General features: G+C 41.9%; 1 protein-coding gene and 2 long non-coding RNA genes across 7 annotated transcripts in view; 2 read left to right on the top strand and 1 right to left on the bottom strand.

The window, feature by feature from the left end:
• Positions 1–20,076, top strand: part of LOC310702143 — a 37,359-nt gene extending 17,283 nt beyond the window's left edge. Inside the window, exon 2 of the long non-coding RNA XR_014523290.1 lies at positions 14,757–20,076. This is a non-coding gene — a long non-coding RNA (uncharacterized lncRNA). The remainder of the gene's footprint in view (positions 1–14,756) is intronic.
• LOC310702089 overlaps positions 1–27,199 on the top strand; it is a 164,446-nt gene that overhangs the window by 118,032 nt on the left and 19,215 nt on the right. Inside the window, exon 1 of one of the 2 annotated variants that reach the window (XR_014523218.1) lies at positions 20,953–26,566. The exons of the other annotated variant lie outside the window; for it this stretch is intronic. This is a non-coding gene — a long non-coding RNA (uncharacterized lncRNA). Of the gene's footprint in view, positions 1–20,952; positions 26,567–27,199 lie in introns of those variants that run through there. 2 annotated transcript variants of the gene reach the window in all.
• Positions 1,019–27,199, bottom strand: part of LOC310701075 (uncharacterized protein) — an 89,421-nt gene continuing 63,240 nt past the window's right edge. For 3 of the 4 annotated variants that reach the window (XM_083491274.1, XM_083491276.1, XM_083491275.1), the window contains exons 2-4: positions 9,581–9,952; positions 6,741–6,927; positions 1,019–4,830 (exon numbers count right to left, since the gene is read on the bottom strand). In XM_083491274.1, the coding sequence (XP_083347400.1) occupies positions 2,267–4,830; positions 6,741–6,927; positions 9,581–9,952 (3,123 nt within the window). In that variant the 3' untranslated portion in view covers positions 1,019–2,266. The remainder of the gene's footprint in view (positions 4,831–6,740; positions 6,928–9,580; positions 9,953–27,199) is intronic. The other variant, XM_083491277.1, reaches the window with a different exon arrangement.

Below are 27,199 nucleotides of genomic sequence, written 5' to 3'. Positions count from 1 at the left end.
GAGGTGGATGTCAGGGAACTGCCATCGGAAGGACAGGAGGTGGAAGGGCTCCCTGAGGTTGAGACAGACTTAGCAGCTGAAGAGGGAACCAGCAGGGGAAGAGGAGGGGCTCCAGGGGAAAGTGAGTCGGAGGGATGGCTCAGAGACATTTCCAGCGAAAACAGTGGGGAGGTTTCAAGACCTCCTATAGGGACACCCACTCCTCGCCGGAAACTGTCACGCCAAGAGTCCAGAAGACGTGTTTCCGTTAAGGAGCTTTTATGCTGGAAGAGATTCCGTAAGAGACCACTTTCGGATTCTGCTAGCAACTGACGGAGCCATGCTGGAGGGGCTCCGTCGTAGGCAGAGGTTTGAGGACTTGACCAAACTCTGAGGGACTTGCATTTTACGCACAAGCAGCTCATCATCCCATTACACATTCATTAATTTTACAATGTTTCTGTAAATAGTCTTTAAATTTCTTCCAATCTTCTTCCACCAACTCTTCTCCCTGGTCTCGGATTCTGCCAGTTCCATATAGTCCATCACCTTCATCTGCCATTCTTCCCTGGTGGGTAGATCTTGTGTCGCAAATGGTCACATTTAAGAACTGTGGAATCGGTTATCTGTCACATGAGAAACAAGGCCTGATTCCCGCCCCCACCCCTTAATCCTCTCTAGCTATTTAATGATCCATCAACCCAGATGGAACTAAAAATATTCCTAGTTCCCCGAATTCCTGTCAAAACTATCCCAAGGTGGTGTCAACCATAAATTTTCTCTACTATTTTGAACACATCAGATGAATTGATTCAAATCAATATTCATAAGCATGGAAATGAAAATGCTCCCCTAAGTTTCCTTGGTTGTCCACTTCCAATCTCAGCTCTTGGCAGACTGTTTCTGAACTGGGAGGCATTGGCTGGTTCCTGTCACCTGACAGCTGGAGGTTTCCAGAGAGAGAGAGTGCAGAGTGCTGAGGAACCAGATGCTGAAACTTCAGCTAGAGTTCAACAACACAGGTGCTTGCTATATGCAATTTGGAGACAAAGAATCCTTTATTTTCAGTCAGATTCAGAACTATTTCCTGTCTTCTTACCTATGAATTACATTTCTGTTCCACACTCCCCTCATCAAGCCCACCACAAGATATATTGCTTTCACGCACACAGCAACCCTGCGAGGGAGGTTTCACATAAAGATGGTGACCAGCTTTAAGTCGCCCAATCGGCTTCACGACTGAGGAAGGATTTGAATTGTCCCCGGCATTTGTGCACCTAGATCCTTGGACTCCAGCTCCCATGAGCCCCAGCCAGCGTGGCCAACGGCTAAAGAAGACGTGAGTTGCAATTTCACATCATCTGGAGGGGCCACAGGTTACCCAACAGGTCCGTTTTCAGCGCCTTGACCTTCTCCTGGTGCAGCTGCCCTTGGAACTCCTGGTACTGGATGTGCTTCGACTTGTAGTGCCTCTGCAGGTTGGCCTTCCTCAAATCTATCTTCCTCTTCTTGTGGACACATTGATTGTGTCCAGAAACAGACAATTAGGCAGATGGAGCTGTTCTAATATGGGAGTCCTATGCTGCCTATAGCCAGCCCTGGTCAGCAAAGTGTCTGCAGCTCTTTGAGCCATTGAAGTTTCTGAGCGCTTTTCAAAGGAAGCCGCAGGTACAGTGTGCTAAAGTAACTCCTATGCAATGTGGCACCAGACTGCTTTCTTTTTTTGTAATTATCTGTTTGTTTTAAATTCTATAACTTAAATTCTCTTGATGCTTGTTTTTTTGAGAAGGGCCTCTTACGGTCACAAAGCAATGATTTTCAGTGCAGCTCCATAACACTGATTGCACCCTCACACTGCCCCTTTTGGTGTGGGGATGTGGATCCATTAAAGGAGCAGACAGGGAAAGGTTAAGCAGAATCCCACCCACCCGCTGCGCCACCCTTAGGTGTGCTCAGCCTTTACCTGCTTCATGACTCCACCTTGCATGAGAAAGAAGGATGGAGCTCCAGGAAACAGGAAGTGGTCCTTCAACCAGCCAGGACACCTCACCATCACAGACAGATCCAGTCTCCTGCTGTGGAGTCAAGAGTGGCCCTGGGATGGCAGAGAGAGGAGGGGAAGGGGCCAGGGACAGAAGGAATGGCAGGGCTTCAGATGCTCCCTTGGACCCCTCCCCTGACACCAAGGGGAGCTCCTCTTCTGGGGCTGAAAGCATTCGCGTGGTTTGATTTTATCAGTATTGCAGGGAAGCATAGAAGGAAAGGTAAAGAACACTTATACGGTTTATTAAAGTATCTGTGATTTTTCCCCTGTGTGAGTTCGTTGATGTCTTCTAAGTGCTCCACTTTCACTGAAGCTCTTTCCACATTCAATACATTTAAATGGTTTCTCCCCTGTGTGAGTTCGTTGGTGTATTCTAAGTGATCCACTTAGACTGTAGCTCTTTCCACATTCAATACATTTAAATGGTTTCTCCACTGTGTGAGTTCGTTGGTGTCTTCTAAGTGATCCACTTTGACTGTAGCTCTTTCCACATTCAATACATTTAAATGGTTTCTCCCCTGTATGAGTTCGTTGGTGCATTCTAAGTGCTCCGCTTATGCTAAAACTCTTTCCACATTCAATACATCTAAATGGTTTCTCCCCTGTGTGAGTTCGTTGGTGTATTCTAAGTGATCCACTTTCACTGAAGCTCTTTCTACACTCAAAACATTCAAATGGTTTCTCCCCTCTGTGAGTTCGTTGGTGTCTTCTAAGTTTTGCACTTTCACTGAAGCTCTTTCTACATTCAAAACATTCAAATGGTTTCTTCCCCGTGTGAGTTTGTTGGTGTATTCTAAGTTTTCCACTATCCCTGAAGCTCTTTCTACATTCAATACATTCAAATGGTTTCTCCCCTGTATGAGTTCGTTGGTGTCTTCTAAGTGTATCATTTCGACTGAAGCTCTTTCCACATTCAACACATTTAAATGGTTTCTCCCCTGTATGAGTTCGTTGGTGTATTCTAAGTGATCCACTATCACTGAAGCTGTTTCCACATTCAATACATTTAAATGGTTTCTTCCCTGTGTGAGTTTGTTGCTGTATTCTAAGTGCTCCACTTTCACTGAAGCTCTTTCCACATTCAATACATTTAAATGGTTTCTCCCCTGTGTGAGTTCGTTGGTGTATTCTAAGTGATCCACTTAGACTGTAGCTCTTTCCACATTCAATACATTTAAATGGTTTCTCCACTGTGTGAGTTCGTTGGTGTCTTCTAAGTGATCTGCTTTGACTGTAGCTCTTTCCACATTCAATACATTTAAATGGTTTCTCCCCTGTATGAGTTCGTTGGTGCATTCTAAGTGCTCCGCTTATGCTAAAACTCTTTCCACATTCAATACATCTAAATGGTTTCTCCCCTGTGTGAGTTCGTTGGTGTATTCTAAGTGATCCACTTTCACTGAAGCTCTTTCTACACTCAAAACATTCAAATGGTTTCTCCCCTCTGTGAGTTCGTTGGTGTCTTCTAAGTTTTGCACTTTCACTGAAGCTCTTTCTACATTCAAAACATTCAAATGGTTTCTTCCCCGTGTGAGTTTGTTGGTGTATTCTAAGTTTTCCACTATCCCTGAAGCTCTTTCTACATTCAATACATTCAAATGGTTTCTCCCCTGTATGAGTTCGTTGGTGTCTTCTAAGTGTATCATTTCGACTGAAGCTCTTTCCACATTCAACACATTTAAATGGTTTCTCCCCTGTATGAGTTCGTTGGTGTATTCTAAGTGATCCACTATCACTGAAGCTGTTTCCACATTCAATACATTTAAATGGTTTCTTCCCTGTGTGAGTTTGTTGCTGTATTCTAAGTGCTCCACTTTCACTGAAGCTCTTTCCACATTCAATACATTTAAATGGTTTCTCCCCTGTGTGAGTTCGTTGGTGTATTCTAAGTGATCCACTTAGACTGTAGCTCTTTCCACATTCAATACATTTAAATGGTTTCTCCACTGTGTGAGTTCGTTGGTGTCTTCTAAGTGATCCACTTTGACTGTAGCTCTTTCCACATTCAATACATTTAAATGGTTTCTCCCCTGTATGAGTTCGTTGGTGCATTCTAAGTGCTCCGCTTATGCTAAAACTCTTTCCACATTCAATACATCTAAATGGTTTCTCCCCTGTGTGAGTTCGTTGGTGTATTCTAAGTGATCCACTTTCACTGAAGCTCTTTCTACACTCAAAACATTCAAATGGTTTCTCCCCTCTGTGAGTTCGTTGGTGTCTTCTAAGTTTTGCACTTTCACTGAAGCTCTTTCTACATTCAAAACATTCAAATGGTTTCTCTCCGGTGTGAATTCTTTGGTGTATTCTAAGTTTTCCACTATACCTGAAGTTATTTCCACATTCAATACATTCAAATGGTTTCTCCCCTGTATGAGTTCGTTGGTGTCTTCTAAGTGTATCATTTCGACTGAAGCTCTTTCCACATTCAACACATTTAAATGGTTTCTCCCCTGTATGAGTTCGTTGGTGTATTCTAAGTGATCCACTATCACTGAAGCTGTTTCCACATTCAATACATTTAAATGGTTTCTTCCCTGTGTGAGTTTGTTGGTGTATTCTAAGTGATCCACTAACACTGAAGCTCTTTCCACACTCAAAACATTCAAATGGTTTCTCCCCTGTGTGAGTTCGTTGGTGTCTTCTAAGTGCTCCACTTTGACTGAAGCTCTTTCCACATTCAATACATTTAAATGGTTTCTCTCCTTTGCGACTTTTTTGTTGTATCCTCAATTTCTTTGTTTCCCCCCATAAATTCACATGTGGCTCCATAGAATTCTGACTTTCATCTTCCTCACCTGTTTGGGAGTCTGGGAGGAAAGAGAATCCTGTTAGACTTTCAAGAAAGACAAAAAGGGAACTGAACACATGTCAATCCCAATCTGTACCTTCTCTCATTTTAACACCTTCATTCTCCACTATCCTCTCTATGTTCCAAATTTTATGAAAGCTGACGAGATAGTGGCAAGAGCAACACATGATCACTCCATTCAAACTTAATAAAGCACCATCGTTTTATAATACAGATCTATGGTGGAATTGTCTTATTAGACACATCTATTTTTTCTTTCTGAAGTGAAGAAATGATATCAGGCTCAAGTAACAGTGTCTCCATTGTGAAATAAATAAAACTTAAGTGCTACATGTAACTGTAAAAATATTGCAATATATTGGAACCTAAGAAGAGCCTGCTGGATCAGGCAAAGGCCCACCTAGTCCAGCATCCTCTTCTCACAGAGGCCAACCAGATGTCTGTGGGAAACCGGCAAGCAGGATTGGAGCACAAGAGTCTTCTCTGCCTTCCTGTGCTTTCCAGACACTAGTATTAAGAAGCGTTATTGCCTAAGACCGCGAGGGCAGAGCAGAGACGTCAGTCTTATCCTTTTCTTCAAGCTATCCATGTTGCTGGCCGTCACTGTCTCCTCTAGGATAGATTCCATAGATGAACTACGCTTCTGTTTATTCATCTTTTGCAGCCCTTAAAGGCAGATAAATGTATTATGGCCTACGCTTGTGTGGGCTGCAGTCTGACAAAGTGAACTATTGACCAGGAAAGCTGGTGCCACTATAAACCTCTGAGTCTCTTTGTTGGCTTTGTGTACTTATTTTGAAATTTGCACCAAGGTTGTACCACAGTATCTCCATGGAAGCTTAGGGACGGACAAAATTACAGAGTGTCAGCTCTGTGAATCTCAAGCCTCTCGTGCCTCCGCTGACAGAGCCTGAGAATGCAAGAGATGGGATTCAGTTGGAATGTGAAGCAGGGGAGGAGCAGCCAAGCTGCAGCAGGAGAAAAGAACAAGGAGCAGGAAGAGGGGGTGCCGGGGGGGGGCACAGACTGTTATCTCCGGTTTGAGCTCTGACACAGAGACCCTGGAAATAGCGTGTCCAAAAAATCGTAGGCTCAAGAGAATCTGCGAGAAGAGGGGGAAAGAAAGCGAAAGTGGGGCCTTCTTTGCTGGAGGACTCGGCAACTGCAAGCTGGGATGAACAGGCCGAAGACTGAGCTCCACAGTGATTTGTGAGTTTGAGGAATAAACCTGAGATAATTACTACTGGAGTTGTCTCGCGTCTGTGCGGGAGAAACAAGCCATTACACAGGGGCGCTATAAATAATAATCCCACTCCCTCCCTCCCTCCCTCCCTCTCACACACAACCCCAGTCTGTAAGATTGGCAAGTTTACACAATTTGCTTATAATACCATCCGCTCTTTGACTTTATATGCCCAATCCTAAGTGTAGAGCCTCCAGCCACAGGAATCGTGTATCATGATAACTGGTCCTTTGTCCCTGAACCCCACCAGACTGGGAAGGTGCATGCAATTATTGTGTTTTGGTGCTGGTGGAATGTATCATTCTGACCCTGTCTATAAAAAATAAGAGTAACATAAACAATTTAAATGCATTAATTATAAATAGTTATGGGAAGCATTTCCATTCCCCTTCACCCATTTTTCAGGATTGGTGTGCAACATCATTATCATCAATTATTCCCACCGTGGAAATAACACCTAAGATTTCAAAGCCTGGAGGAAGAAAATCTGCTCCCACTACTTTAGGAAAAGGATTCAAGAAACAAAGAGCTGCTTTGGAGAAGGCCTCACCCCTTCCTTCTTCCTGTCAGGAACTTCCTTCCATTTGTCTCCTCTCCATCTTTTCCTCTTTCTCCCTCCACCATCCATCTGTCCCTGTCCCCATCTCCTCTCCCCTGGAACTCACCAGATTTCTCCAAGGGTCCTGGGAGGGAATGCTCAGAGGTTGTGGGGAGGGATGCGGGAGAGAGCCTGACCAGGTCAACCGTCCATCTTCCTCCTTCCATCCTGGCCAGGGTTGCAGGTTCAGTCTCAGCTAGGTTTGCAGGTTCAGCTTCCTGAGGAGCGCAGAATCCAGAGCAAGTTGCAGCTTCCTGGGAGGGAGGGAAGAAGAAGCCAAGGGAGTCTGAGAGCCCCTGCAGGGATTCTCCTGCCCAAGACATTCTGCTGCCCCTGAAGAAGCCCCAATTGGGCACCCCCTAGCAGAAAAAACCGCTAATTGTATCCTTAAATTCTTCAGAGCACAAGGGGGTTTCTTCATTCCCGCAGCTCCAAAATTATACAAGGCCAAAACTTTGGCACAACTCCTCTATGGTTCTTTTTGGGCCCACCTTCCTCTGCTTTCTCCCCCCTTGAGAGAGTTCAATCTAGACTTCTTAGACCTCTCCTCCAAGTCCCCAGATGTGTCTCAAACGCATGGGTTAGATTGGAAATGGGGATGATGAGAGTGGAGGCTAGCATCTGCCTAATATCAATCTACAAGTGGCTGACATTGAGAGGGATAGCCCCATTGATCCTCTGTGACCAAGTCCAGTCGGGCTGGCAGACTGCAGTCCTGAACACCCTCCGGAAACTGGGTTTTGCCCTTCAAGCCCTTCTAAGTCTGGGCTTGGGCCAGGCAAAAGCTACGTTCGGGCAAAGAATATTAGACACCGAGAGACAGCAGGACTGTGCAAGGTGCCCCGACTATAGAATTGGAGAAATCGAGAGATATATAGCCGCACCGGCAGCATATCTCTTCTTTCTCGTATCTAGGGATGCAAGAAGGGCCTTTACACTCGCCAGAAGCTCGGCTCTTCCCTCGCCGGTCCTGGATGAAGCCTTTAGAAGGGTCCCGTATGCTCAGAGACTTTGCACCTGTCCATTGGGAGAGATAGGAAGCCCAGAATACTTATTCTTTAAATGTCCCTTTTATGAAGAGGCACGTAGTAAGAACATGGATCCCCTACTGGTGAGGCTAGCCGACCTCCCGCAAAAGCAAAAATTTGACCTTTTGCTGTTAGGCAAAGATCAGAAGATGACCTGGATGGTCGCAAGATTCTGTGTACATTTCTGTAGGCGCAGACCATCGCCCAACTCAAGATAGTCCGACATGAAAAGCCCCAAACACGGTTCCATGGGTGACTCTGAGACAACTCCCTGGGACAGTTTATTGTGGTATATTGCTTCTAAATTTAGCATTGAACATTGTTTTAATTGTCTGTTTTAACCATATTTGCACAGCAGTTTCTATTGTTGTGAGTGTCCTCTATTTAAGAGGCTTCTACTCTGCAGTCTCTTATAGTTGTTTTAACTGCGAGTCTTTTAGTTCTTATGCTCTTACAGTTGTTTTAACTGTGTGTCTTTGTTTGTTTTTAGTTCTTATCTGTTTTAATTATCAGTTTTTTTTATCCATCCATTATCCGTGTTTAATGTTGTATTTTATTTAGATGTTTTATCCTATGCCTGTTTCCATGTCCTAATTTGCTCTAACAATTATTGGTTAAAAAAATCCTAACTGCTATTTTATCTATATGCTGGCTACATGTCCCGGAAGGTGTGCGCCGGCTCCCTCGGCCAAAAAAGCGAAATGAGCGCTGCAGCCCCAGAGTTGGTGATGACGGGACCTAATGATCAGGGGTCCCTTTACCTTTTTAAGCCTGTCCTGCTAGGCATGCTGATCAGAGACTCTGTCCAAACAACATCTTCGAACGCAACAGGGCTTCCTATTTTTACTGCTATCAGTGGGATCAGTCAAACCACGAAGCCACTGATCAACCAGAGTTTCCTGTTTTGACCAAGCATAGTTTGAAGTTAGCTTAATATCCCAGCTTATTCCAAAGCTGGCAGCCGTAGTTTCCTGGTTTGGGCAAAATGGAAACTTTGTTAGTTATGGCTCATAAGAGACTGCCTGGTTTCAGTACAGTTCACCCTCAGGGACGGCCCAATCATGAGGTAAGCTGGGACAATTAGGTCAAGAGGCAGATGCAGGGAGATACGGGACCAGCACGTTCCCAGCTCCCCTGTTTGTTAGCCTTGCTGCCAGTGCAGGACCACAGCTGGTAAATTTGTGCAACTACCCATGCAGAGTCCTTCTCTTTTCCCCTCTCTCACTAAAGGTTGGGTGGGTGTCCTTCCTGGAGTGATGCATTCTGGTTGTGGGGGCCAGGAGTCTGTGGTGGCGGCTAGAGTTTTTTGTTTTGAACTTGGGTCAACTTAGGTTTTATCGTAATGTACCAAATGTACATTAGTACAGCAATGTAATAAAAACTGTTCCTATTTGAAACCCAACTTTTCAGGCTGTGATTCAGTCATCTGAAAATGGACATTATCTTAATAAATCTTGGAACTATCTTGCAAGGTAGGCCAATGTTATTCTATTTGCACTGCAGATGGCAGTGGTGAGGCTGCAAGACGTGCCAAGATTTTTATCTCAGTGGGGAGAAAAGAATATTTTGGAAATGGAGGCTATTTAGAGGAGGAAAAAGGGGGTTGGTGGAAGGACCCCTCTTCTGATGTAGCTTCTGCTCTGATGAAATTCCGAGTCCCCTGTGGTTGCTTTATTAAAGTAACAACATCAGGAGATATGATCGCAAACCTCCCATGTGTAAGAAAGTTTGGTCTAGCAAGCCTTTTAAAAGTGGATTAGAGAGAAAGTGCAGGGAGGAGGAATATTCACCACCATAGCTAAACAGAACCTCCATGTCGAGAGGCAGTGGACCTGTGACCTCCAGGTGCTGGAAACCCAGGTGAGAGGAGGGCACTTACCTTTCCCAGAAGCCCCTCAGTGTCTGGGAGCAGGGTCTGGTCTGTTCCCCCTGCTCTCCCACTGGGCCACCGACTGGCATCTGCAGCCCCCCTGAAGGAGAGGACACCATCCCTGGAGTGGGAAAAATTGGGAGCCTGTGGGGTTTCCCATCGTGAACGAGGGAGCTGCATCGTCTTCAGGAAATCCTGCTTCTGGGCCTCCCAGTGCTGCTGCGGCTGCCCCTCCTCTGGCTCCTGCTTAATTTGACGTAAATCTGCCCAAGGTAGAAGATCCCTGATGGTCCCAACTTGGCCGGCAGGAGGTTTCTTTCCTTTGCACTCCAGTCTCTCCCTCTCCCTGGGTCCCTGCTCTTCCATTTTTTCGCCACCCTGCTGGAAAAGAAATAAACACAAAGTAAAATAAAACCCAAGAATAAAAACAAAAGCACATTTTTTAACCATTAGCCAGTTTTTGAAATATATTATTACTCTTTCTATTTCTGATGTTCAGGCTGTGAATGACAATCATTATGTCACCCAAACAGCTCCACCCAAGGACGAGGGGAAGTTATCCAAAGACTGGGGGAAACATCAAGGTTTATGGAAGTACAAATAATATTTGGGGGTGGGGGAACCAAGGCAGTGGAAGGAAATCCAAAAACAACCCAGTGAGAGGACTGAGCATGTTCAGTGGACAGGGAATGCTGATCCTGGCTGCAACTTCTAGCATGTTGGAAAGGCAGCAACAGATCTTTTATATGATTAAGGCTGCAACAGACCCACCTAACATTGAAAGTACATGGCTTCACCCAAGAAATCCTGCGAGCTGCAGTTTGTTAGGGGTGTTGAGAGCTGTAGCAATAAACTACAGGTCCTGTGGTTCTCTGGGGAAGCCACGTGCTTTAAATGTATGGTATCTGCACAGCCTAAGAAACAAACTGACAAAAGGAATATTGACCAACAAAATCAAAGAACTCACTCCAAAATATTTTATATTTGATGGTCACAAACTCTCGACTGAAGACATTCTAACTTGCAGTCCATTGGCTGCATATGGCTTGCCAAGCCTCAGGGTGTGCCCTGCTAGTCCCTGCCGTTTCCATCTCCCGATCTGATCATAGGATGAAGATCTCTGTCTGTTCTGGAGAGAAAGGTGCCTAAAGGGCCCTTAGAGAGATCTTTTCAACTCCAATTTCAGCACAAACCAGCACAGTGCTGAAATGGGGTAAAAGCCCTGATCTGGAAATAAATGATCCCTCTGGCTGCTCTTTAAAGAGGATTTCTAAAGAACAAGAAGGGTCTTTTTTCCACAGATCTCCTTGCTAATTCAGCAGAGTCTTCTTGTGCTCTTATTTCTCCTTCAGCCCAGGACTGGGATTGGAAGGTCTAAACATGCTGATTGTGTTTGCAAGACTTGTATGTATGCTAGATGGCATGTCTGGTGAGTGTGTGCAGCACCTCTGGCGCGTGTGCATGTGACTTTATGGTCTGCATCTCTTTTCTGTGTGAGCATGCATGTGCATACATTGGCCACAAAGCTCACTGGAATGTGGCCTCCAGAATCAATGCAGCTTTAAGCCCATAAATGTTTCGCTCCTCCTGCTCTATCAGAAAGAACAATCAAATCTGAGACTATCAGGAGGAGAGAACTGGATCTACAGAGTTAATGCTCTCAACATCCTATGGACACAAACTGCAATGAGATTTTCCATTAATTGCTTTGAGATTATTTTCCTTAAAAATATGAAGCAGTATAGAAATGAAATGAGTAATAATCTGAACATGAATAATCTGAACATAGAATCCTCCTTTCCTCTGCCTTCTCAATCTGGCACTCACTTCAACCCTCAGCCTTCATTTGCCTTACTGAGGAAGGTGGAAATAAAACAATTAATGAAACCAGGCTTAACCTGTCTCACTTATTTACACGCAGACACAAGAGGTCACTAGCTTTGACAGTTTGGGAAAAGATCAGATGCATCTCTGGAGTATAGATCTATCAGCTGTTTTAATTGCCATGACAGATCAACAGAACCTCCATGTGTAGGCACAGTGTACCTTGATTTGGGGCAGGCAAAAGAAGCCATTTCCTTGCGAAATGAATCTGATGGACATCATTGCCACAAGATGCAACGATGGTGGTGGCAAAGAGAGCTTTAGAAGGCGATCTGACCAATTCACGAAGGAGGGCGATAGGTTTATCAATGGCACTGGCAGAGGAGGGGGGGCAGGAGTAGTGGCCTGCAAAGGGTGTCAGGGGGCTGCACAGGAAGAGCCCCCCCCCTCCGCTGCACTGCTCTTCCATTCCCCCCTGCCTCCCCTTCCCTCTCCTCCGTGGGGAGGACCGTGGAAGAGGACGGGGCTCCCTGCTGAGGGACAGGGAGAGGGGCGGCAAAAGCCCCAGGTACGCCGCTGATCTGTGAGCGACTATATGCATCGTCCACCGCGAAGCAGCAGCTGCCTTGGACCCCTCATTCTGCCCCTTGAGCTCAGGACTGAAGGGAGCAGCTCCCCAGGGTCTCCGGCAGGGTCCGTGCCAGCCTGAGCCAGAGATGTTTGCCCCTGTGCCCTCCTGCAGATGCCCTGCCCCTCAGCTGCGCCCCTTCCCCTTCCTGCCCGGTTGGGGGGCGCCCTGCAGCCTCTGGCTGGACTCCGGGCCTGCTAGGCGCACCTGCTCTCCCCCTCCTCCTCCCGCTCCTGCCCTCCCCCCCGCCTCCTGCACCTCGGACTCCTCGCTCCGTCCCTGCACCGGAATCCGGCTCCTCTCCGGGGAAACTCGCCAGGCCACGGGCCGCTGCTCCTCCGCTCTCCTCGGCGGGGGACAGGAAAGTGCAGCCGCTCTCGAGTCCCCCTGGCTGGCCCCGTTTCCTGCCTCTCTGAGCATCGGAGCTCGCTGGCTGTGGGTTGGGCCCTGGGAGGCTGCCAGGCTGGATGCGTCCCCTTGCGCTGTCCCTCAAAATTTATTGTATCATTGGAATCTACCTGGCATTTTATATGCCATCCAGAATGTTGCACAAATAAGTCTCCTTGTGATCCGATGTGCAGTCACTGGTTTCCTCATCAGTAAATATTTTCAGAAAGCTGGGACGATGCCACCCTGCAGCCATAGCTGTCAACTTTCAGATTTGAAAATAAGGGATCAGCAGCCTCACCTGCCCCGGGGACAGTCTACTCTACAGGATACCTAACAATCCGGGATAGCAGCGGGAAATGGCACTGGAATAAGGGAATTTCCCGCAAAAAAAGAGGGAAGGTTGACAGCTATGCCTGCAGCCCGAATGGGTAGCTGGAGGAGGCAGTCCAGTTCCCAGCTCTGCTGGTTGGGATCATGCAGTCACTTAGCTCCAGCAACCGACCTTTCCAAACCCTCCAACATTTCTCTCATGAAAATAGGAACATCCCTTTCCATAAATATAATTTTCCTATTTATACACCACACATCTTATTGCGTTGCCCCAGCCACTCTGGGAAGTTTCCAACATATATAAAAAACATAATAAAACATTAAACATTAAAAAACTCCATTCTCTAATTCTAAACAGTGGCACTGAACGGAGAGGGAAGGGTTAATGTCAATAATATCAGGACCCAAGCTAACTGCTGCAGTTGTGGTTAGGTAGCTAGCAGCAGCTGTGTTTAAAACCGCAATTGCTTCAGCTATGTAGGCCAGAAGCTGTTTCCTGCTTCCTGCTTCCTGCTTCAGTAATGCAAGAGAAGAAGAAAACACATAGAAGGGAGGGAGGGGAGCTTAGCTAGCCATATAGCCATATGCCATATAAGGTAATAAGTTGTAACCTTGCCAGCTGATTGGGGGGACATTCCATTCCATAAATATAATTTTACACCGCACATCTTATTGCGTTGCCCCAGCCACTCTGGGCAGTTTCCAACATATATAAAAAACATAATAAAACATTAAACATTAAAAACATTAAAAAACTTTCCTATACAAGATTGCCTTCAGAGGTTGGATAACTCCATTCTCTAATTCTAAACAGTGGCACTTGGAGGGTTTCTCTTTCCCTGCTTTTTCATTCACTGCCTCTGGTCTCCTGCATCAATTTAGCAGAGGAGCGGAGCGTTTTTGGCTTTCATACTTTTCCACTCCCCACCCCACCCCCAATATAACCAAAAGCACAATATAACCAAAAACACACACACCATTTGGGAGTGAGGACCAAAAAAATAAAATTGTTTTATATATTTTATTACTTATTTTTGCATTTCAATCTACTGTATCTATAAATTTTATTGTTTATAGCCAATGGCCACCACAATACAATATGAGCACAAATCACACAGCTGCAAAACAAAAGACATTGCATGCATCAGATCAGGATAAATCTATAGCGTACAAAATTAATTTTCACATTTGTTTCAATGGGAAGGATATAGGGCAGCAGAGTCCAAGTGGTGAGGTCCAGATTAGAGTTTCTATCATCCTTGACTGTCTGCCCTACTGGCTGAAGCGGATGGGATCTGGACAACAACATCTGGGGACACCTCAATGACTATTCTGTGATATACAAAATCTACAAAGGGTTAAGGCACTGATCCAGAAGACAATGAACTGAGAAGAGGCCCCACTGAATTATCTGAAGTGAAACAGAGGAAGATCATTACATAATTATTATTATTTATTTATTTATTTATTTATTTATTTATACCCCGCCCATCTGGCTGAGTTTCCCCAGCCACTTTGGGCGGCTTCCAATCAAGTGTTAAAAACAGTACAGCATTAAATATCAAAAACTTCCCTAAACAGGGCTGCCTTCAGATGTCTTTTAGGATAGGATAGCTGCTTATTTCCTTCACATCTGAAGGGAGGGTGTTGGCTTCCGAACTATAAGCTACTCTGTTTGGATATCATAAAAATTCACAGACAGACAGACTTTAATGTTGTATACATTGTAAGGTTGGGGAATTGAGAGGTGGGGAGAGCAAGCAGGGGGGGAGGTGTAGTACACTTTCATTATTTTACAAAGTTCATATGCAAGGGGTTTGTGTCAGTGTGACATGGGTAGCTTCTCTTCCTTTTCATTTATTAGTTTTCATTGGCAGTGAGAAAGATTGGGGGGCCCAGGACATAGTTGGTTGCCTTCAGTGACTGCAGTAAAGGTAGTGGAGGCTGAACCATTTTGAGGAAGAGATTGTTGTAATTCTTGGTTTGGTCCTTCAAGTAAAGGTAAAGGTAAAGGGACCCCTGACCATTAGACCCAGTTGTAGACAACTCTGGGGTTGTGGCACTCATCTCGCTTTACTGGCCGAGGGAACCGGCGTACAGCTTCCGGGTCATGTGGCCAGCATGACTAAGCTACTTCTGGTGAACCAGAGCAGCACACAGAAACACGGTTTACCTTCCTGCCAGAGCGGTACCTATTTATCTACTTGCACTTTGATGTTCTTTCGAACTGCTAGGTTGGCAGGAGCAGGGACTGAGCAACGGGAGCTCACCCCGTCGCGGGGATTCAGACCACTGACCTTCTGATCGGCAAGCCGTAGGCTCTGTGGTTTAACAACCAGCACTACCCGCGTCCCTTCAAGTACTTGTTGAAGTACTTGTTGAAGTACCCTTCAAGTACTTGCTGTTAAAGTTGTTCCGTGGAATTCCTGATCTGGACCTTGTGTGGGAATGAATTCTCTCCATCACAAAAATAAGTTTTGAAGCCTTACTGCAGAACAGTCTTAAACAGTCTAACAATAAGATAACCATGATAAAGTAGCACATTGCAAACAATGTTCAGTCCTTTATGTAATTCAGTCAGCTTTCCTATCCCTGGTCCCAGAGGGAGATCCTAAGCTTCTTCAACATTGCATGACTTATTTGCAACTGCTGCTGCTGCTTCTCCTAGCCATCTCCAGCAAGAACAAACTGGCTTCTCAAGTTTAAGCTTCCTTCCGTGAGAGCTCTGCAGCTTATGCCTCCAGCGATGAGTTATGAGGAAAGATCCAGCCTCCTCTGATGCTTCTGTCAGAGTGGAACCTCTTGCCTAAGTCTAAGAGAAACTTCCCTTTATAGTATTTTTATTACAATGCATTCAAGCACAGCATTATATGTACATTAAACTTACAGGACTTGTTGCCTTCCAAGTAACAATGACACTTACAAGCAGGTTGTCACTTTCTTTTTCTATGTCTGCTTCGTATGCCCAATGTTCTCTCTCTTTCCCCTCAAATGCTCCAGGCGACCACAGATGAGTGTCTAAAGAGAAACCAAAAGCTCAGAGTTTGGGGGTGGGGTGAAGCCTTGAACATCAGGTTGCCTCCTAGTGCCTGGGGGGCCAGCTATTAGATTTCTATTTGGTAAGTGTTGTAGGAGTTTTAAGGTTTTTAGCTGTATATTTAAAAAACAAGGCTCTTGTGAGATGTTTCATTATTTTGTTATTCTGACATTGCATTGCACAGGAGCACCTTTGCACAGCTGTTTGAATTTTTTTATGAAAAAAGAATAAGAATGCATTCTAAAGGGTTTTTTTAGAAGCAGAACAAGTATTTTATTTTTAATAACAGAGGAAATGATGCCCAATTCTGAGTGCTCATCCTGGCTTTAAAATTAGCAGCCGCAAATCCCTCACAAAAAGCTATGAAAGGATTTTGTTAGCAAGATCCCAGGTAAATTCCTGCCTTGTATTCCTGGGCTGCCTCTTCCTTGAGAACCAAAATTTTAAAAGATAATGACAACACGAGGAACATAATTAACATTTTGGAGAAGTTGCAAGTGAATATTAATACCCTAGCAGTTTAAATTTTTATAGATGCGGAGAAAGCCTTTGACAATATTTCTTGGAATTTTATGAAGAAAAATCTTCAGGGGGTGGGGGTGGGTCAAGGGTTTGAAAATGGTATAAGTGCAATTTATTCAGAACAAAAGGCTAAGCTAATAGTCAATAATGTGATGACAGAGGAATTTAAGATAGAGAAAGGGACACGACAAGGCTGCCCAATTTCCCCATTGCTTTTTATTTCGGTCCTGGAGGTTTTGTTAAATATGATTAGAAGGGACCATCTGATTAAAGGTATCCAGGTCGGAGCCAAACAATACAAATTGAAAGCTTTTGCAGATGACCTAGTTTTGACGTTACAGGAGCCAGAATTTAGTATGAAAAGAGTATTAGAACTAATTCAAGAATTTGGTCATGTGGCAGGATTTAAGCTGAACAAGTCAAAAACCAAAGTTCTTGAGAAAAATTTAACATCGGCCTTGCTTGCAAGCAAGGCCGTGATGCGAGGTTTCCTAATACAACAGAACTCTATAAAGAGGAAAAAACAAAATGAGAGGAAAGAAAAAAATTTGGAAAAAATGAAAGAAGGTGAAAAGAAATTGAGGTCCAAACCAAAGTCTCATGAGATTTTGAGAGAAATTAAGTACTACCAGATGCAGTATATGGAACTGATGAATAAAGAGATAGAATGGAAAATTAAGCAAATGAGACAAAGGACATTTGAATCAGCAGACAAATGTGGGAAACTTCTATCATGGCAACTGAAAAAGAGGCAAAAATTGAATACAGTGACAAGTTTAGAAATGGATGGAAAGAATATTTACAAACCAAATGAGATAAGTAATTGTTTTCAAAGTTTCTTCAGGAAACTATACGCACAAGGGCCAGTTAACGAACAGGAAATAGAAGAATTTCTTAAGAAATATGGATTACCAAAAATCTCAGAGCAAAGTAAAATGATTCTGAATGAGAAAATAACAGGACAAGAAATAGAGGGTGCCATTCAGAATATGCAATTGGGAAAATCTCCAGGACCAGATGGTTTGACTGCCAGATACTACAAAGCGTTGAAGGAATGGTTAGTACAACCATTGAAGGAAGTCTGTAATGAAATTTTGGAGGGGGAAAAGGCACCTGAATCGTGGAAAGAAGCTTTTATTTCACTTATACCGAAAACTGAGACTGAAAAGAACCAGGTTAAAAACTACCGCCCTATATCACTACTTAATGTGGATTATAAAATTTTTGCAGACATTTTGGCAAAAAGACTGAAGAGAGTGTTGGTAGGGGAGATTCATAAGGACCAAGCTGGCTTTCTTCCAGGGAGACACATGTCAGACAATGTGAGGAACATAATAGATATCTTGGAATTGTTAGAAGTGGACATTAATAGGAAGGCTGTTCTAATTTTTGTGGATGCAGAGAAAGCCTTTGATAATATCTGTTGGAGTTTTATGAAGAAGAATCTCCAAGGGATGGGGGTAGGCCAAGGTTTTGAAAACGGTATAGGTGCAATATACTCTGAACAAAAAGCAAAGTTAATTGTAAACAACGTGGTTACGGAAGAAATACCTATAGAAAAAGGTACACGACAGGGGTGCCCAATATCCCCTTTACTTTTTATATCAGTCTTGGAGGTTTTGTCAAACATGATCAGAGGGGACCAGTTGGTTAAAGGAGTTCAGGTCGGAGCCAAACATTACAAATTAAGGGCATTCGCAGATGATTTGGTATTGACTTTGCAACAGCCAGATACTAGTACTAAAAGAGTTTTAGAACTAATTGAGATATTTGGTCAAGTAGCAGGATTTAAATTGAACAAACAGAAAACGAAAGTCTTGGAGAAAAATCTAACAATTGTTGAAAAAGAGAGGTTTCAGAGTGAAACAGGTTTAGTGATAGGAAAGAAAGTGAAGTACCTGGGGGTAAACTTAACATCTAAGAACGTGAACTTATTTAAAGACAATTATGATAAATGCTGGACAGAAGTAAAGAAAGATCTAGAAATATGGTCAAGGCTGAGACTTTCCTTGTTAGGCCGAATTGCTGTCATCAAGATGAATGTATTGCCTAGAATGTTGTTTTTATTCCAGACGCTGCAGATTGTGGACAAGATGGATTGTTTCAAGAAGTGGCAGAAAGACATATCTAAATTTGTCTGGCAGGGCAAAAAGCCCAGAATAAAATTTAAGATTCTAACTGACGCAAAAGATAGAGGGGGGTTTGCCCTGCCGGACTTAAGACTCTACTATGAATCGGCAGCTTTCTGCTGGTTGAAACACTGGCTGCTTCTTGAGAACACAGACATTTTGGATTTGGAAGGGTTCGATAATAGATTTGGTTGGCATGCATATATATGGTATGACAAGGTAAAATCGCATAAAGGTTTCAAAAACCATATTGTTAGGAAAGCATTATATAATGTTTGGATGCGGTACAAAGATTTACTGGAAAGTAAAACTCCCAGGTGGTTGTCACCAATGGAAGCCAAGGAGGTGAAAAAACTTAATATGGGGTCTAAATGGCCAAAATATTGTGAAATTTTAGAACAAGATGGTGAAAAAGTTAAATTACAGAGCTATGAGAAATTAAAGTCCAAAGTACGAGACTGGCTTCATTACCTTCAGATAAACGAGGTATTTAAACAGGACAGGAAAATAGGCTTCCAGATGGAGAGGTCAAAACTAGAAACAGAGTTGTTAGAACCCAATACTAAGAATATGTCGAGAATGTATAACTTGCTGTTGAAATGGAATACACAGGATGAAACGGTGAAATCAGCTATGATTAAATGGGCACAAGACATTGGTCATGAAATTATGTTTGCTGACTGGGAACAGTTATGGACCACCGGTGTTAAATTTACGGCATGTAATGCCTTAAGAGAAAATATTATGAAAATGATCTACAGGTGGTACATGACCCCAGTCAAGCTAGCAAAAATTTATCACTTGCCCAATAATAAATGTTGGAAATGTAATGAGACCGAAGGTACCTTCTACCACCTTTGGTGGACCTGCCCGACGATAAAAAGCCTTTTGGGAAATGATCTATAATGAAATTAAGAAAGTTCTCAAAAGGACTTTTCCTAAGAAGCCAGAGGCTTTTCTCTTGGGTATGGTGGGCCAATTGGTGTCAAGGAAGGATAGGACGTTTTTTATGTACGCCGCTACAGCAGCAAGGATCCTTTTAGCAAAGTATCGGAAGACACAAGAGCTACCCACGCTAGAAGAATGGCAGACGAAGGTGATAGACTATATGGGACTGGCGGAGATGACTGGCAGAATCCGTGACCAGGCGAAAGAGACAGTGGAAGAGGACTGGAAGAAATTCAAGATATATCTTAAAAATTGTTGTAAAATTGAGGAGTGTTAAGATGTCAGGGAAATGGGAAACAGAGAATTGCAGCTGTAATTAATAAGTTAAGGAAGAAATTAAAAGAATTGATTTGAATAATTAGCTAATTGGAGGAGTTGCTGAAGAAATTTTTTTTTTTATAATATTTTTATTAAGTTTTCTTTCAAATAGTCAGAAATTTACAGAATAAAGAATACAGAATGAAAATACAAGGGGGGGAAAAAGAAATACATAAAAACCAACTTTCCATATTATTTTCACTATTCCAGTCGGACTTCCCCACATCTTCCGAACCCTGCATTCTTTGCAATTAAAACATCAGCAATTTGTTACCTTATTTCATATCTTACTGTATCTTTCAAATACTATGTTTCTAAGATCAAAAAACTGTATCTCCATTGTTTGTACCTTGGAAATAAACACAGTATAGTTATTTCATATTGTCCACCTCGTCTTTCTTATCACTTAGTTTCCAATTCACCTATTCAAGTTGCTGAAGCAAAAGTTTCCTGATCGTACACATTCTTAACATTCATACAGCTTATATTGTTTTTGCAAATAGTCCTTAAATTTTTTCCAGTCCTCCTCCATTATTTCCTCTCCCAAATCTCGGATTCTGCCAGTCATTTCAGCCAGTTCCATGTAGTCCATCAACTGCGTCTGCCATTCCTCCAGCGTGGGTAAATCTGGTGTCTTCCAATACTTTGCGATGAGGATTCTTGCTGCTGTAGTAGCATACATAAACAGAGATCTATCCTTCTTTGACACCTTCTGGTCCACCATGCCCAGGAGGAAGGCCTCTGGTTTCTTGGGAAAGGTATATCTAAATACCTTTTTTAACTCATTGTAAATCACTTCCCAGAAGGCCTTCACTTTAGGGCAGGTCCACCAGAGATGAAAGAATGTCCCTTCCGCCTCCTTAAATTTCCAACATTTATTATCAGACAGGTGATATATCTTAGCAAGCTTGACTGGGGTCATGTACCACCGGTATATCATTTTCATAATGTTTTCCTTCAAGGCATTACATGCCGTGAATTTCATTCCGGTGTTCCATAACCTTTCCCAGTCCTCAAACATAATGTTGTGCCCAATGTCCTGTGCCCACTTTATCATGGCGGATTTTACTGTCTCATCTTGTGTGTTCCATTTAAGCAGCAAGTTATACATTCTCGAAAGTATCTTAGTTTTTGGTTCTAATAGTTCCGTCTCTAGTTTCGATTTTTCCACCTGGAAACCAACTTTTTTATCTATTTTAAAATAGATAAAAAATATTTTATCTATTTTAAAATAGATAAAAAATATGCTCTTGAATTTGAGCATAGTGTAGCCAGTCTCGCACCTTATTTTTTAATTTCTCCTGGCTCTGCAACCTCCAATTATCTCAAATTTTTTCCCAATATTTCGGCCAATGGGCCTCCATGTTAGGCCTTTTTCGAGCCTTGGCCTCCAACGGTGATAGCCACCTCGGGGTCTTGCCCTCTAATAAGTCTTTGTATTTCATCCAGACCATAAATATTGCTCTTCTGACAATATGGTTTTTAAACAATTTATGAACTTTAACCTTGTCGTACCACAAATATGCATGCCAACCAAAAGCATTATCAAACCCTTCCAGATCCAGGACATCAGTGTTCTCCAGCAAGAACCAATCCTTCAACCAACAGAAGGCTGCAGATTCATAATACAACCTCAAGTCTGGCAGGGCAAACCCCCCTCTTTCTTTCGAGTCAGTTAGTATTTTAAACTTTATTCGGGGCTTTTTGCCCTGCCAGACAAACTTGGAGATATCCTTCTGCCACTTTCCAAAACATTCCACTCTGTCCACAATCTGTAGGGTCTGAAACAAAAATAACATTTTCGGCAATACATTCATTTTTATAGCTGCAATTCGACCCAACAAGGAAAGTTTCAGTCTTGACCAAGTTTCCAAATCTTTTTTGATTTCTACCCAACATTTTTCATAGTTGTCTTTAAATAAATTCAAATTTTTGGAGGACAAATGCACCCCCAGGTATTTCACTTTTTTAACAACACTTAATTCTGTCTCTTTCTGAAACCCATCCGTTTCTGTAGGTGTCAAATTTTTAGCCAAAACCTTGGTTTTTTGCTTGTTCAACTTAAATCCCGCCACCCGACCAAATTCATGAATCAGTTCTAGAACTCTTTTTGTACTAGATTCTGGCTCCTGTAGTGTTAAAACCAAGTCATCTGCGAATGCTTTCAGTTTATATTGTTTCACTCCGACCTGTATTCCTTGTACCAACCGGTCCTCCCTGATCATGTTCAAAAGCACCTCCAGGACTGAGATAAATAATAGAGGGGATAGGGGGCACCCCTGTCGTGTCCCTTTTTCAATTTTAAACTCCTCTGTCACCACATTGTTCACTATCAATTTAGCTTTTTGCTCAGAATAAATTGCTTCTATACCATTTTCAAACCCCCGTCCCACTCCCATCCCTTCCAAGTTTTTCTTCATAAACCTCCAAGAAATGTTGTCAAAGGCCTTCTCTGCGTCAATAAAAATTAACACTGCTCTCGTATTGATATTTGTTTGTAAAAGTTCCAAAATATCAATAATGTTCCTAGTGTTATCAAACAAATGTCTTCCTGGGAGAAAGCCTGCCTGATCCTTATGGATTACTTCATTCAGTACTTTTTTAAGTCTACTTGCCAGAATGTCTGCAAAGATTTTGTAATCCACATTTAGGAGTGAGATGGGACGGTAGTTTTTGAGTTGAGTCTTTTCAGTTTCCACTTTCGGAATCAATGTGATGAAAGCTTCTTTCCACGACTCCGGTGCCTTCTTCCCCTCCATAATCTGGTTACAAACCTCCATCAAAGGTTGTATCAAATAGTCTTTCAAAACCTTATAATATTTGGAGGTAAGTCCATCAGGGCCTGGAGATTTGCCTAATTGCATATTCTGAATGGCACCTTCGATTTCCTGTTGCATTATTTTGCAATTCAGGATTGTTCTCTTTTCCTGAGTTACTTTTGATAGTCCATTGGTTTTTAAGAATTGATCTATTTCAAATTCTCTCTGTGGCCCCTGTGCATAAAGTTCTTTAAAATATCTCTGGAAACACTTTCTGATTTCTTCTGGTTTCTGAACAATTCTCCCTTCAATCTCTAGATTTGTAACTGTATTCAGTTTTTGTCTCTTTTTCAGCTGCCATGCTAGCAGTTTTCCACATTTATTTGCTGATTCGAATGATCTTTGCTTCATTTGTTTAATTTTCCATTCCACCTCTTGATTTATCAATTTCGAATATTGTGCCTGATGGAATTTAATTTCTCTCAGCACCTCCTTCGACTTTGGTTTACTTCTCAATTTTTTCTCTCCTTCTCTTATTTTCTCCAAGATCTTTTCTTTTTTTCCATTCCAGAGTCTTTTCTTAATCGTATTTTGTTGTATCAGAAACCCTCTCATAACTGCTTTGCTTGCGTCCCAGATTGTTCTCTTTTCCACCGTAGTGTTCAAGTTTATTTCAAAATAGTCTTTTAAAGTTTTTGGGGCCTTCTTTACAATCTCCTGGTCTCTTAGTAGGGTGTCATTCATTTTCCATCTAAAGGAACCGGTTGGAGTAAGTCTCAATTCCACTTTCAAGGCGTTATGGTCGGAGCAGGTTTTTGGGCAGATTTCCACTTTTATAGTTTTAGGTGCCAGCCCTCTAGTTGTCCATATTTGGTCGATTCGTGTCCATGACAAATGAGCCTCAGAAAAAAAAGTTCCTTCTTTACCTAAGGGGTTTTTTGTCCTCCATATATCAATCAAATCCATATTGTCAGTTAGTTCAAAGAAAGTTTTAGGCACGGTTTTAGGCTCACTCTGCCCGTGGTTTTTCTTAATGGGTCGTCGCTATGCCGCAGCGTGCAACCCTTTCCCGCGGAGCCCCTCTTCAGAGACTGAAGAGGACCGCCATTGCCATTTCGCGCCGCCTCCGGAAGTCGAGTTGCTGAAGAAATTTAAAACAAGGATGTGGAAAAGGGGAGGTATGGGGAAGTCCAGGAAGCAAGGTGTATGAAAATAAGAGTATGGAATTATACATGTTTATATGTTTGTATGTTTGTGTATTGTCTATTGTTTGTTTTTATTTTGTGTGTGGAAAACCAATAAAAATTAATTTTTTTTAAAAAAAGAGAGAAATTTAACATCGATTGAGAAAGAGAGGTTTCAGAAGGAGACAGGTTTAACTTTAGTTAAGAAAGTAAAATATCTGGGGGTTAATATGACGGCTAAGAACTTACATTTATTTAAAGATAATTATGAGAAATGTTGGACAGAAGTGAAAAAAGACTTAGAAATATGGTCAAATTTGAAGCTTTCCTTGTTGGGTCGAATTGCAGCTATAAAGATGAATGTATTGCCAAAAATGTTATTTCTGTTTCAATCGTTGCAAATTTTGGACAAGATGGACTGTTTCAAGAAGTATATTTCTAGATTTGTCTGGCAGGGCAAGAAGCCCAGAATAAAATTTAAAATATTAACTGATGCAAAGGAAAGAGGCGGATTTGCCGTGCCAGACCTTAAACTTTACTATGAATCAGCAGCATTCTGCTGGTTGAAAGACTGGCTGCTTCTTGAGAACACGGACATTTTGGACTTAGAAGGTTTTAACAATGTTTTTGGGTGGCATGCATATTTGTGGTACGACAAGGTTAAAGCACATAAAGCATTTAAAAACCATATTGTAAGGAAAGCATTGTTTAATGTCTGGATAAGATACAAAGACTTACTGGAAAATGAAACCCCAAGGTGGTTGTCACCAATGGAAGCGAAGGCTCAGAAAAAGCTCAATATGGAGGCCAAGTGGCCGAAATATTGGGAAATATTGGAACAAGAAGGAGATAAATTGAAATTGCAGAATTTTGAGAAATTAAAAGATAAAGTGCGAGACTGGCTTCATTATTATCAAATAAGAGAGGCCTATAATTTGGACAAAAAAATTGGCTTCCAGGTGGAAAAATCAAAATTGGAAACAGAATTGTTAGATCCCAAAACTAAGACACTTTCAAGAATGTATAACTTGCTGTTAAACTGGAATACGCAGGATGAAACGGTTAAATCTGCTATGATTAAATGGGCACAAGATATTGGTCATAACATTATGTTTGCTGACAGGGAACAGTTGTGGACCACCGGTATGAAGTTTACGGCATGTAATGCCTTAAGAGAGAATATTATTGAAAAGATATACAGGTGGTACATGACACCAGTCAAGCTTGCAAAAATATATCATTTGCCCGATAACAAATGTTGGAAATGTAAAGAAAATGAAGGTACATTCTTTCACCTTTGGTGGACGTGCCCAAAGATTAAGGCTTTCTGGGAGATGATCTATAATGAAATGAAAAAGGTATTAAAATATACCTTCCTGAAGAAACCAGAGGCCTTTCTCCTGGGCATGGTCGGCCAGTTGGTGTTAAAGAAGGATAGAAATTTTTTAATGTATGCTACAACAGCAGCAAGAATACTTATCGCAAAGTATTGGAAGACACAAGATCTACCCACCCGGGAAGAATGGCAGATGAAGGTGATGGAGTACATGGAACTGGCGGAAATGACTGGCGGAATTCGAGACCAGGGAGAAGAGTCGGCAGAAGAAGATTGGAAGAAATTTAAAGACTATCTACAGAAACATTGTAAAATTAAGGAATGTTAGAAGGATGCTGGAATGAAGTTATGCGGTTTTAGCAGTAATGTTATAGAATTAGGTAAAATTCAGATGCAAGTAATGGACTACATGGAAATGGCGGAAATGACTGGCAGAATCCGAGACCAGGGAGAAGAGTTGGTGGAAGAAGATTGGAGGAAATTTAAAATTTATGTACAGAAACATTGTAAAATTTTTGAATGTTAATGGCATTGAAATGAACTGAAGGGGTTCTAGCAACAAGGTAAAAAATAAGATTGGATTGATAATAGATAAATTAATTGGATATGAATTTGCTGAACTAATTTTCAAAAGGGATACAAAAAAGGGAGACGTGAGGAAGTCAGGAAAATAAGTGAATCAAAGATGAGGAATTAAAAAGAGGGATTTTTGTGGGGGTTTTTAAATGTGCTTTTTTCTTTCTTTTTTGTTTTTCCCCCTTTCTTTTCTAAGTTAAACTTTTGTATTTTTTGTATTTTATAATTTTATATTTTTTGTATATGTTTTTTCCTTTTTCTGTTTGTTGTTATTCTTAAAACTTAATAAAATATCATTTAAAAAAAATAGATCATGAATAGGTGAGAATGTAAAGTTACAATATATTAAGATAAATCATTAAGATAAAAGCAAAAATGGAAAGGATATGCTGAAGTAACTAATTGAACTAGAATACAAAGAAGGGAGGTGTGAGGAGGTCAGGGAAACAAGTAAATGAAAGACAAGACATGTAAAGATTGATCTGTTTTTAATTGTTTTTATTTTTCTGTACTTTGTTTTTTCTGTTTTCTTTTTCTTTTTGTAATTCTTTGAAACTTTAATAAATATTATTTATTATAAAAAAAAAAGAATAATGGTGCTGGAGGAGACTCTTGAGAGTCCCATGGACTGCAAGAAGATCAAACCTATCCATTCTGAAGGAGATCAGCCCTGAGTGCTCACTGGAAAGACACATACTGAAGCTGAGGTTTCAATACTTTGCCCACCTCATGAGAAGAGAAGGCTCCCTGGAAAAGACCTCCCTGATGTTGGGAAAGATGGAGGGCACAAGGAGAAGGGGACGACAGAGGACGAGATGGTTAGACAGTGTCCTCAAAGCTACGAACATGAGTTTGACCAAGCTGCGGGAGGCAGTAGAAGACAGGAATGCCTGGCGTGCTCTGGTCCATGGGGTCATGAAGAGTCGGACACAAATAAACGACTAAACAACAACAAACTTGCCAAATGAACCTTATATTGGCCCGTTTGACAAGACCAGCTACCATGTTTGAATTGTTGTTGTTTTTTGGGGGGGAGGGGAAAGGCTTAAGCATAATTTTGGGAGGCAGCAAATGGTCACATTTATTTATTTATTTTTAATAATATTTATTAAGGTTTTAAAGGTTACAAAAAGAACAAATAATAACATCATATTAAACAACATCAAAAACAACACATCATAATAAGAAAAGAAAAAACAGAAAATACAAAAACAGGAAAAAAAGTCCATTAAAAAAATAAAACATCGAATCTTCCCATAACTTATCATTCGTTAGCTTGTTTTCTTGACCTTCTAGTTTGGTTAACTATTTCAGCAAATCCTTTCCATCTTTTCCCATTTTTGTCCTGTAATTTATCTTAATATGATATAACTTTACTTTCCCTCGTTTCATCAATTAACAGTCTATTTTTTCCTAATCCTTTATAACATTTCTGCTAAAACCACATAAGTTCATTCCAATATCTTTCTAACATTCATTAATTTTACATTGTTTCTGTAAATAGTCTTTAAATTTCTTCCAATCTTCTTCCACCAACTCTTCTCCCTGGTCTCGGATTCCGCCAGTTCCATATAGTCCATCACCTTCATCTGCCATTCTTCCCTGGTGGGTAGATCTTGTGTCGCAAATGGTCACATTTAAGAACTG

This window comes from Podarcis liolepis, assembly GCF_965112155.1.
Source record: "Podarcis liolepis genome assembly, chromosome: 2".
In the NCBI taxonomy this organism is placed as follows: Eukaryota; Metazoa; Chordata; class Lepidosauria; order Squamata; family Lacertidae; genus Podarcis; species Podarcis liolepis.
This window is presented reverse-complemented; position numbering and strand designations above follow the sequence as displayed.